Source organism: Gymnogyps californianus, chromosome 1, assembly GCF_018139145.2.
Source record: "Gymnogyps californianus isolate 813 chromosome 1, ASM1813914v2, whole genome shotgun sequence".
NCBI lineage: Eukaryota > Metazoa > Chordata > Aves > Accipitriformes > Cathartidae > Gymnogyps > Gymnogyps californianus.
Window position 1 is genome coordinate 218,120,500 of NC_059471.1, and position 11,566 is coordinate 218,132,065.

Here is an 11,566-nt window from a genome sequence, read left to right on the forward strand (position 1 = left end):
CCTGGCTGCCCCTGCGGTGGCTTCCAGCCTGCCGGCTCTTAGGGCACTTGTTTAACTTTGTCTTTCTTCTTAACCTGGGGAAAGAGCTGTTTTCCTGAAAAAAAAAAAAGCTATTTCTGGCCAAGCCACTTATCCCTGGGTGCCGTGTTGAGCGGGGAGGGGCAGCTCAAAGGAGGGCAAGGGAGAAAAAAGAAATCCTTTTGCTGATTTAACAGGTTGGCTTCTTCCAGGCAGCTCCTTGAATGATCCAGCTCAGCAAATTGATTGCTGTACAGAGCCTCGGCAGGGGCTTTGAATTTTTCCCCTTGTATTTTTGTTACCATCGCGGTCCACTCTGAACAAATTCATGCCTCTTGCCTGGGAGCAGCTATTAGGTGGGCTTGAAAAATGAGGAGCTTTCATTTCCAGCCTGCTGCAGGAGCCCGAGGACCGGCAGCCCGGGCTGTGCCCGTGGGGAAGGGGTGAATTTGGGGGACCGCGGGGCGCAGCGGCTGGTCGCTTGAATTACAGGAGCATCTTGTAGCGTGAGGACGAAAAGGTGGTGAAAGGAGGTTTGAACGCCTGACGGCCACCCCCTCGTTGCAGAGAGATGTCCTGCGGCGCTTGGGGACGGGGGACCAGCGCTGATAAAGCAGGGCTGGCTTTGCTGGGGAAGTCCCCGGCTCCAGGCATCCTTTGGGATGAGCTGAAGTCTCTGCCTGCCCCGGCTGCGAGCGCTGGCAAGCCGAAGCTCAGGGGCACAGCATCCTCCGGGAGATGCGGGGCAGGGACCTGGTTTCCAGCCCCGCTTGGGCTGCTGGATTCACCACCCTGCTGCTGACGGGCTAATAAAAAAAAGCCCAACCCCAAAAAAACGCCGAGCGGCGAGCTCGGGAGCAGGCTCGGGAGCTCGCCCCAGCTGTGCCAAGCACGCTCGCCCTCGGCGCGGCACAGGCAAGGGCGGCAGCGGGCAGCGGCTCCCCGCTCGCTTCTGCTCTGCGCCGGTAACACCTGGAAAGTAAGCTTGGCCTTTGGAAGCTGGAAAAGGACAAACCTGTCAGGGGAAAGAGCTCTAATGAATGTGCTCTGCCCTTTCACTCGCCGTTGCCTTGCCCTTCCCGCGCAGGCAGCTCGGATGAGGTCAGCGCTGCCTCCGCACCCTCCCGTGCCCGGCAATAAGCCAGCCGGGCCACGAACTGCATGAAAACTGAATAAATCTGCTGCCGGGTCGCCGGTGTGGCTGCCCTTGCCGTCCACCCACCGAGATGACAAGCCCGACGCCAGGGCAGCGCACACCCCGATTCTCCCTGTGCCGCTTGGCTGTGGGTGCACCCCGGGTGCCGGGGGAGTGAGGACCGGCAGCGCCACAGTCCCGGGGCTCTGCCGGAGAGCGATGCCACTAATCCCTTCCACAGCCAGGTCCAGAGGTTGCTCCCATCCCGGTGCTGCACCCTCCTCCCCAGGCACAGCCGGTACGGCAGCCGGCATCCAAACTGGCTCGGCACCGTGCTGCAGAACCGGGTCCGGCATCAGGTCTGGGGCACCCACTCATTTTTCAGCCGTGAAGTGCCTTCCACGTGTGGTATTGCTTCATTCAGGCTCCTTATTGTCTCTATATTATTTTAACCTGGAAGGAACTTATTTCCATTAGAATTGGAGCGTTCGCCGCGTATTTTGCATTTAAAATGCTTCATGTGATTAAGGGCTGAAAGAAACAGGTATTAATTTTGCATCTTGCCGGGGCACTCGCCTTCCTGTTGATCCCTCCCTTTGTGCGGGGAACAAAGCAATTTTATTTGGTAACGGGGACGAGTGGTCCCTCTGATCAGGTACGTGCTGAGCTGAGGTGAGCCGCCGAAGGCCGCTTAATTGAGATTAGCAGGCGAACGAGCCGGCCGGTCTCTCCCCGGGTGGGCGCGGGGGGCAATGCCGGCCCTTCCAGCTGCCGCGGTGGGCGCTGACGGCTTGTGCCACCTCTCTTTTGCAGGGCTATCAAGAACGGCAAAGGGCTGCACAGCAAGAAGGAGGTGCCGATTCACCGGGTGGCCGACATCTCCGGGGTAAGGACCTTCTGGCGCGCGGCACGGGGAGCGGCTGCACCGGCTGTGCCACGCGCGAGGTTGTTTGCCGGGATGGGGCACGTGGAGCACAGCCGGAGAGGCGCCGGGTGCCGGCGCTCCTGCACGGCCCGTGGTCCCGCTCGTTGCGTGCGGGATGTACGGGAATCCTGCAGGCACGGCGCCTGCCCGCCGGCTCCGCCGGGGTCTGCCGGAGGAGCCGGGACACCCAGCTGGGGATGGCACGAGGGAGTATGGCAGCCCGTCGTCCTCCTCCTCTGGGGCTGGTGGCCCCCCAAGTGCCACTGCAGAAGCTGCTTTGTCACCCCCGGCTCACCCCGAAAGGGTGAAATGAGATTTCTCCTGGGGGTTTCTCTTCTCCGGGGGGCAGCGGGGAGGTCTCACCGCCTGCCTTGGGCTGGCATCGCCCCGAGCGTCGGCAACGAAGGGGACCCCACGGTGCCACGGAGTTTCGCCACACAGGGCTCCCGTGGCCGTGCCGGATACGTTCATAAACCAGCAGAGAGGGGCTGCGTCCTTGCCTCCATCCTGGGTTTGATGCCCCGGCTCTCGAGAAGGTCCTTTGTGTCCTCGGGGGGGACAGAGCTCTGTCCTGGGCACCCCAATTCCTGCGCTGTCCTGGGCACCCCAATTCCTGCCCGCACAAGCCTCCTACCCTGCTTTTAATCGCTGGGGTCTGCAACGGTGTCTGCTGCTCGTACAGAGAAATCGAGGAGATTTCTCGTCCTCGTGGGGTCCCCACTGGATGGGGCACAGGGAAGGGTGCTCGCCGTGCCGGCACCCACTTCTGGGGACACCCCTGCGGCAGAGCTGCTGGCTCCCCGGGGCTCGGCTGCCTTTTAGGCTCTTAAAAAACACATGCTGGTTCGATTGCCTGCAAAGAGTGAGACAAACCGGCGGTGGTGGGATGCGGGGACGTCCCTGCTCCGAGCCCCCCGGCCCCGCTCCCGGCAGGGTCCTTGCGCCGGGGCTGTGCTGCCGCCGGGATCGTTAGGAGCCCCCGTAACTCAATCAGGGCAGTGAGCAAAAGGGTTGGAGCCGGATGGGAGAGGGAGGGCCCCCGCAAACAAAATTAGGCTAATAGATCACGGCTTTTATGAAGATTTGTTAATCTTTTTAAATCTTTAATAGTTTTCTGTAAATTGATCCAGGCCTTAGTTAGCCGCCTGTCAGCAGTTGGGCGGCGTGATGAATGCGGGCGCGCGCCGAACTGACAGCGGGTGCTTTACCACTGCCAAAATAATTCCACGTGAATTAGCGTCGGTGCGCTCCTCCCGCTGCCCGGGGAACGCGCCGGGATCGGCGAGCACCCGCACCCCGGCTCCTGTGGCGTTCCTGTGTGCATCCCGATTCCCCGGGCTCTGCTGTCCCTCCCGGCTGTCGCTGCCGGCTCCCCGGCACCAAACTGGAGCCTTTCCGGTGCTGCACCGGGATGGGAGGCACAAGCCAGGCAGGGCTGAGAAAAGGCGATATATTGGGGTGCTGGTGGCCTCAACAGCAGGACTTGCCGGCGGTGCATGGGCAGTGAGCCAGCGGGCAGAGGTGGCTGCGCGTGGCGTGGCATGGCGTCCATCCGTCCCCTCCCAGCCATGGCCCCGCAGCCCCCCCGTGCCACTGCCAGACCCGCTTGGTGCAACTCGTGCAGCAGCAGCAGTGCTTGGCCCCGGCTCCCCGGGACATGGGTGCCTGTCGAGGCGCGGTTGGCCGTGGATGCCATGGCGGGATGTCCAGGACCGGTGCTGTGCCATTGCACGGGACCCCTGCAGCGGTTTCGGCTGGGGCCGGGCACGGTGCGTGCCAGTGGAGGAGGATCGGCAGCTCTTCCACTCTGCACCCGGGCAGCATCCGAGGCAGAGGGCTCAGTCCCCCTGCGCGGTGCCAGCTGCGGCACCGGTTTGCCCGGCAGAGAGCAGGCGGCATCGCTGCAGAGCTCCGTGTCGCTCTGGCAAAGGGGCACCGGCGCTGACACGGCGCTAGCGATGGAGCGGCTCGTGTGGCATTGCCCTGGGTCCCTCGGCCGCTGGAGATGTCCCTGTCCCCGGGCTCTTCTGCACCCAATGCTCCTGCAATTTTGCCCGGCTGTGCCTGCCGCCCTTCCCCGGCGCGGCGTCTCCCCTTGGCGTGGCACTCCGTGGGGAAACGGTGTCGGTAAAACACAGGCTTTTGGGCTGTTTTGCCTTTCAGGTGGCGGTGACAGGGCAGGCACAAGGCCCTTGGTGCCACCCACGCCTCAGTCGCCAACCCTGACCCATGCCAGTGCATCCCGTGGGATGGCTTCGGCGCATCCCTCGCCCGTCGATGTTGACCTGTGCTGTCCACCGGCGTGACACCGTCACTGTGTCCTTGTCCCTGGGTCGTCATCTCTGTCCCCACCCAGTTGAGCTGCCGGTCCCCAGCTCTGCCTTACCCTGCCTCCCCATTCCTGAGCATCCCGGCTGGCTCAGCAACCGGGATGCAGAAGTCAGGGAATTAACTCAAACACAGGATTCAGCCTGGTTTTCCCAGCTCCGGCGCAGCCTCCTGTCCTCCCGCTCCGGCTCCTGCTGGGAAATGCCACTTTCCCATGGTTTGGGCCGTCCGATGGCTGCTGCCCTGGCATTCCCCAGCCTGGGGGACGCCAGGGCATCCGGGGACCATCCCGCTCCGGTCCAACACCCCAAGTCCTCCCCGGTCCCATCCCTGCTCTGCCCGCAGGCAGGCATTCCCTGCCTGCAGGGAGCTGCAAAGGGAAGCGGTCTCCCTTCTCGTGGAGCCGCGATGCTGCAGGCAAGAGAAATTCGCCCCCCCAAAAACAGAGAAAAAGCAAAGAGGGAAGCGCAGCAGCAATACAAATCCACGCTAGCTCGCTTCTCCCGTTAGCGTGCGCTCCGGCACGAGAGCGCAGGCAAGCGTGCGGCAGCCCGGCCGCCGGAAAGCCTCCTGTCCTTGTGGAAAGTCCTTGAATAATTTTGCATAATTGGCAAAGCTTCACATAAAAGTGGAGTTAGGACGATATTTTTTCCCTCGCTGTATTTATGCATAATTTTCCTTCAATTCCCAGCTAATTAAATGCTGGCAATGTTAAAATAATAGTAACGGGGGTGATACCACCTGGGCGGGAGGTGCGGGCAGGGAGCGGAGCAGGCAGAGCTGGCAGCACCCCGGTGGGACGCCCCGGTCCGTCGCGAAGAAGGGAGCCCCGAAAAGGCACAAGGAGGGGGTGCCCGGGGGGTTTGCACCCCCCGAGGTGGATGGATGAAGCCGGGCGGGTGGGTCGTGCCCTGGAAGTGCCTCTTTCTCCCCAGGGACAGTGAAGGGAGCCTGAGCGGCCAGCTCGGTGGCAGGGGACAAGTCCTGCCGGCGCTGAAGGTGGGAGCCGAGGCTCGGCACAGCCGGGATGGGGAGGGGGAGACGCCAGCGCGGTGGAGATCCCCCGCTTCTCTTCCCCATCTGAATTGATCCGGTGATGCCTCCCAGCCGCCGGTGTGTGCTCCCCCGTATCCAGCAGATCCGAGAGCCTCGGTCACCGTGTCCCTGTGCAGGCACGTCCGATCAGCTCCCCTCAACGGGATACCCCGGGCAGGCTGGGAGCATCCCGACCCGGGGACCCGCTCCTGCGTGCACCCACCATGGAGTCGGTGCTCTGCCACGCTCCCGGTGCCGTGGCCCCTCTGGAGGCTGCCGGGCCGGCTCCTGCAGTGGGATCAGTGTGGGCTGGGGGCTGTTTGCCCATCCCAGGCTGCTCCCGGGGCTGTCCCGTGCCGAGCCGGAGGTGCGTGGGATCGCCAGCCCTGGAGAGCAGCAGACGCACGGGAAACAGGTCCAGGAGCTCCGCGTCTCCATCCCCTCCGAACCGCAGCACCCATGTCCGGCTGTCCCCGAGGCACCCGATGGGTCCCTGCCGGAGCTGGGGACAGGGGCACAGGATGCTCGGCTCGTTCCTCCCACCGCAGAGCCCTGGAGCAGGAGCCGGGCCCGGCGGTGAAGGACGTCCAAGCGTGTCCTTCAACACGAAGCCAAAGGCTGGACACGGTGGCAGTGCTGGCTTATCTGGGTGGCTGCAAGCTCTCTGCACCGTCCCTAAGGCCACCCGCCGTGTTAGTCGCGCACCCGCGTGCCGGGCTGGCACGGCGGCTCAGACCTGTGCCGGGGAGCCAGAGCCGCCTCGAGCGCTCTCGAAATTCACTCCCAGAAATCGCTCCCAGCGTCGGCACAGCCATCCCCTCCGCCGGCATCTGCTCGCCCTGCTCCTTCCCCGTCCCGCCGGCTGCTCAGCACCGCAGCCGCCGGCCCCTCGGCCGGTGATGCCGGGCACGTGCCATCCCAGGGAAGCCCAACCAGCTGGGCTCGGGATGCGGCTGCAGCGTGGCGCTCGCCGCTGCCGCTGGGAAGAGATGCAGGAGTTTCCACTGCCACAAAGCAGCCGCGAGGTCTGCGCGGGGACGGGGACAGGGACGGGACCGGCTCTGTGGCGGCAGGTGTGGGATGCACGCGGTGAGCATCGGTGCTGCCGCTCGTCCCGCTGCTCCGGTTGACGGGGACGGCAGGAGGGGAAACACCTCGGTGGGGGTGAAGAATGCACTTGGGGATCCCGTGTCCCCGGGACACGCTGCAGACCAGCGTCTGAGCCCGACCTCTCCCTGCTCCCGCGGTCTCTGTTTCGGCGGGCACCGTCCCCTCGCTGGGCACCGCGGGGCAGCCACCGAACACCCTTGGTGGGGTCTGGGTCAGCCCCGGTGATGGCTGCAAGGCCGTGCCTGGGGGAGCCGTTGGGCAGAAGCCAGCGCAGCCCCATTTTGAGGAGGGTCCAAGGGGTCAAACCCCCAGCCCTTGCATCACGTCCAGCTTTTCCCGGCAGCCGCGGTGAGCAGGAGACCTGTGTGCCCCACCTGCGTGGTGGCAGTGGCATCACCCACACCCAGGAGCAAGGACGCTTTGGCAGGCAAGGCAGCAACAAAGGCACGAAGCAACCTGGAGCATCCTCCGAGCAGCGCAGCTCCCCTGTGCCTTAATCCCCAAAGCCCCAAATAAACCTGCCCTAACAGGGATGTCAGGGATCGAGTGGAAATCCGTCCCCCCTGCCCCGTGCCGGGCTGCCGGCACGCTTTGCCGTGCAGGAATCGCCGCTCTCCGCTTATTATTCCGCGGTACCGATGGGTGCTGGCACGTCTCTGCCCTTCTTGCAGAAGAGCTGCTTTGTGTTGTGCAAATCCCGATGGATTTTTAAGGTCATTCTCCAGCACGTTTGAACACCGCCGCCGCCTCCTTTCGATGCTGACAGCAGCTGGCTCGCAGGGCCGGTCTTCGGCACCGAGCTCTTCCTCGCTGCCTCCACCACCCACTCGGGGCAGCCGAGGAGTTGGGGGGTTCCCCAGTCACCCACTTTTGGGCCGGAGCAGGGAAGCCCACCTCACGGTTGGCTCCTTCTTGCAGCTGTTTTTTTTTTCTTCCTTAAGCTAATCAAATCGTGACTGTATAGTGATTACCACTAATTAGTAGCCTTCATTAGCGGCTCCCATTTTAGATTTGCATATGTTAGACCTAAGTGGTTAACGCCGGGTAATGTGGTTTTTCTTTGCGTGCAGATTGCACTTACATGTGTTATATTAACTTCTTGACTGCACATCTGCTAAAAAAACCTCCCCGGGCGTGTTTTGCGCACGGAGCGCACGTGGCGGCGAGCGATCCGGCACCGAGCGCGGCGGGCAGCGATGCAGCGGGATTTCGGGGGGTCTTCGTCTGCCAGCCCTGCCCCGGCTGGGGTGCTGGGGGGGGGGGTATGGGTTTGCCTGGGACCCTTGGCGGCTGGAAGGGTGCCTGCAGTGAAGGGAGCTGGGATGTCGGCACGAAGGTGCTGCTCGAGCGTCGGCGCGTGGCCGGGGAGCTGCCGAGGCCGTGGCGCTGGGTGGGCACGCTGCCGCCCTGAGCCTTGCCGCTGATGATGCTGAAGCACCGGTGTGGCAGATGCCGGTGTCCTTTCTTGTGCCGAAGCTGGAGGACGGCAGCCCTGGCACTTGGGGACTGCCGAGATCTGCGCCCGCTTGATGCGTGGAGTGGCTCCAGGTTGCAGACCTGGGGCCACCACCGCCGCGGCACGGGCCGGCTCCACGCAGCCGGCAGCTTCGGGTCACACGCGTGAGCAAGCGAGTAGCCACCTGCTACACCAAAGTGGATTAAAACAGGGATGCACACGAGCACCGGCCCCTCGCTCTTGCCGTTCTGCGAGCTGCTCGTGCTGCCAGCACCGGTACCTGCCGGAGCCACGGGCAGAGCTGCAGGCAGAGCTGCAGGCAGAGCCGCCATGGCTCCTGCTCCTTCGGCTCGCGGTGCTCGTGCCGCAGCTCCCCCATCCCCGGAGGGGCATGGAGATTTGCCTCTTCCGCCGCTGCCATCTTACAGCCTGCTCGGGAAGCAGCTCCGTCTCCTCTGCCAGCAGATGCCAGCGCCTTCCCCCTCCCGCCCTGGCTCCCAGCCTCTGCTCCAGAGATTCACAGCCGCCTCCGCTCGCCTGCCTTCCCCGGCCGAGCCCCTTCCCTCCCCACGCCGCTGTCTTTTCGTCACCGGCGGGTTGCATTTAGCTTAATAAAAGTTACTAAGTCCTGCTCCAGCCCCGGCCGTGGCCCAGCTCCTGCCTCCTCCATCCCTGCCTGGGAGAGCCGGCTCCCGGTCCCACCGAGGGGTGCCTGGTTTTGGCTGTGGCACGCTCCCTTCTCTCCTCTGCGGCTCATTTTTCTAAATTAAGGCTGGAGTGAGATAAAAAGCCACCTGGCTGCCTTTTATTTTGGGAGCTGCTTTTTTTTTTTTTTTCCCCTTTCTTCCTTGGGTAAATAAATCGGGAGCTTGCAACATGGAGCCGCTTGCCTCCAGGACAAGGCGGCACGCAGAGATGCTGGCCGAGGCCACCACGCCGAAGCCAGCCGCCGCGCTGGTGGGCTGAGATGGCCGCTGGGGTCTGCGGTTCCCCAGCTGTGGCTGCACTGTGCCGAGAGGTTTCGGCCCGTTCAGCAGACGGCGGCAGCGGGCCGGCGCTCGGCGTCGGGTCTGCCGGCACGTCGGTGCTGCGCCGGCCCCTTGCAGAGACGGCGATGCTCGCGGTGGTGCCGCTGGCTGGGCACCCGGGGATGCACGCACTGCTCTGCGCCGGGGGACCCCGACACCCCCCCGCCAGCCCCGGCCTCCTGAGCTACTTGGCAGCTCGTTAAGTTTTCATTAATGAACGTGCCTGAATTTATACGCAGCGGCTTGCTGCTGGGAAGGGAGCGGGCGGCGCGCGGAGGGGGTTTCCCGGGAAAGCGGAGTCATGGGCTGCTCCGTTATGGAGGGGAGGGATGGGGAAGGATCCGGCCCGTCTGCTCCTGCCTGCTCCTGCCTGCACCCAGGCAGCCGCTGCTGTGCTGGAGCAGTCAGTGCCCGCACCCCGGGGCCACGGGTGGAGGGATGGGGAAGGATCCGGCCTGTCTGCTCCTGCCTGCTCCTGCCTGCACCCAGGCAGCCGCCGCTGTGCTGGAGCAGTCAGTGCCCGCACCCCAGGGCCATGGGTGCAGGCATGGGGTGCAGGGCCCATCCCGAGCTGGGAGATGTCGGATCCCTGCCCGCATCCTGCATCCCTCCCCAGCCGGCCCAGGGCAGGCAAAGCCGATCGGGGCACCAAGCCCGCAACAAGAAGCGGCCGCTGTCCCCACCCCGCGGGACATTGGGGTGCTGGCGGGTGCCCGCACATCGAGGGGGGCCCCCGGCATGCCGCACCCCCCACCCTGACCCCCCATTTCCCCCCCCCGCCTCCCCGCAGGACACCCAGAAGGCGAAGCAGTTCCTGCCCTTCCTGCAGCGTGCCGGCCGCTCCGAGGCCGTGGTGGAGTACGTCTTCAGCGGCTCCCGGCTGAAGCTCTTCATGCCAAAGGAAACCTGCCTCATCACCTTCCTCCTCGCAGGTGAGCCCCCGGCGCAGGACCCGGCCCCCCCCAGCGCCTGCCTTGATGGGGGGGGGGGGGTCCTCACCCCGCTTGGGTGCACGGTCCTCCCTCACCCCCACGGGGCTGCGGGTGAAGCTAATGCTGGTGCTGCCAACGGGTTGACCCTGGGGGTGGGGGGGCGGGGGGGTTAATTGAGCTGGGGAGCGCTAATTGGAGATGAGCAGAGGTTTCGGGTGCTGCCGGGGGCTGTTTACGCTGCTCCTGCCCTCTCCCTGCAGCCCAGCGGTGTCTGCGCCTGCCGGCCCCCGCGGCAGGGTTTGCCGGAGTGCTGCCCCCTCCCTCACTGTGCCCCCCGCAGCGTGGGGTGTGGGTGCCTGCCGCGTGTTTCGGTGCCCCGTGGCATGGCTGCTCGCCCCCTCTTCCCTCCTCGGCCCTCGCGCCTTGCGGGCAGGGCGGGCAGGGTGCTTGGCTGCAGGATGGGGTGGGGGGGGCTGCTCCGAGGTGCGGCGATGGGTGGCCCTGGGAAGGATGCTCTCCTCCACCGAAACTGGGGAGCAGGCAGCGAACCCCAGGAGCATCGCAGAGACGGGGGAGGTGGTGGCGAGGCTGCGGGACCGGGACCCCGGGGACACGCGGGGACGGGGACGAGGATGAGCGGCTGGGCTGATGGAGATGCCAGCGGCCGCTCCGGCTGCATCACCCCAGGGGCTTGCCCATGCACCGGGAGGAGGGTGCGCATCCCTGCATGCGCACGGCGGTTGTTTTGGTGGGTCCTACAAGAAGTGAAGAATTCCCCCACTAAACCAATCCCACTTGCGGTGCACATTTCAGCTGAGGCTTCACCTTGGAGCAGAGCGTGGCAGGAGCATCACGAACCCCGGGTGTTTGAAGGTGCCACCTTCTAGGTTGGCAGCGGGATGGGCAGACGGTGACCTGTGCCAGGGTGTCCTCCCGCAGTGCGCCGGGATGGGGAAGCCCGTTGCCGGTGAGAGTGGCGGCTCGCAGAGCCTCCGCCGGCGCTGCCGGATCCCTCGATGGGAGAGGATGTGGGGCAGCTCATCTCTCGCTCCCGTTTCTATGGCAATAACGGTGTATAAAGGATGACCCTGAACGCCGATCGTTCACAACTTGGTTATGAAAAATTCAATAAGCATATAAATAGATCTTATATGGGGATAAAACCACCGCGGTTTCCGTAAGCAGCAGCTCTTGCCGCTCCCACCGAAGGAATATTTATCCTGGGGGTGAGCGTGGGGGCCGGGATGGAGTCGGGAAGTCTTTGTCCACCCCTTTGTTCCTGGAGCCAGGGAACGGCACGTGCGCTGGCAAAGCCAGCGTGCGGCACAGGAGCGGCTACCTGCCCACGCTGCCAGCACCCGTTCACCCCAGAGCACCCCTTTGCCGTCCCCCAAGGCCACCGGCACCCAGGCTGGGGAGCACCAAGGGCTTTGGGGAGCAGGAAGGACCGTGCCTGGTCCCGGTGATGCTCCCGGAGCGCGGCTCTAACCGCTGACCCATGGTGACCAGGAATGATGCCACGGTGTCCCCCCTTCACCCGCTCGCTCTGGTGAGCAAACCCCAGCCCCTCGCACCCCAGAACCCTTTCCCGTTGCACCC

The 11,566-nt window shown here is 64.5% G+C and overlaps 1 protein-coding gene across 1 annotated transcript in view; it reads left to right on the forward strand.

The window, feature by feature from the left end:
• The window catches only part of LOC127023098 (staphylococcal nuclease domain-containing protein 1-like), a 45,614-nt gene that overhangs the window by 33,289 nt on the left and 759 nt on the right, over positions 1-11,566 (forward strand). The window contains exons 5-6 of the mRNA XM_050907061.1: positions 1,967-2,039; positions 9,826-9,967. Of these exons, the coding sequence (XP_050763018.1) occupies positions 1,967-2,039; positions 9,826-9,967 (215 nt within the window). The remainder of the gene's footprint in view (positions 1-1,966; positions 2,040-9,825; positions 9,968-11,566) is intronic.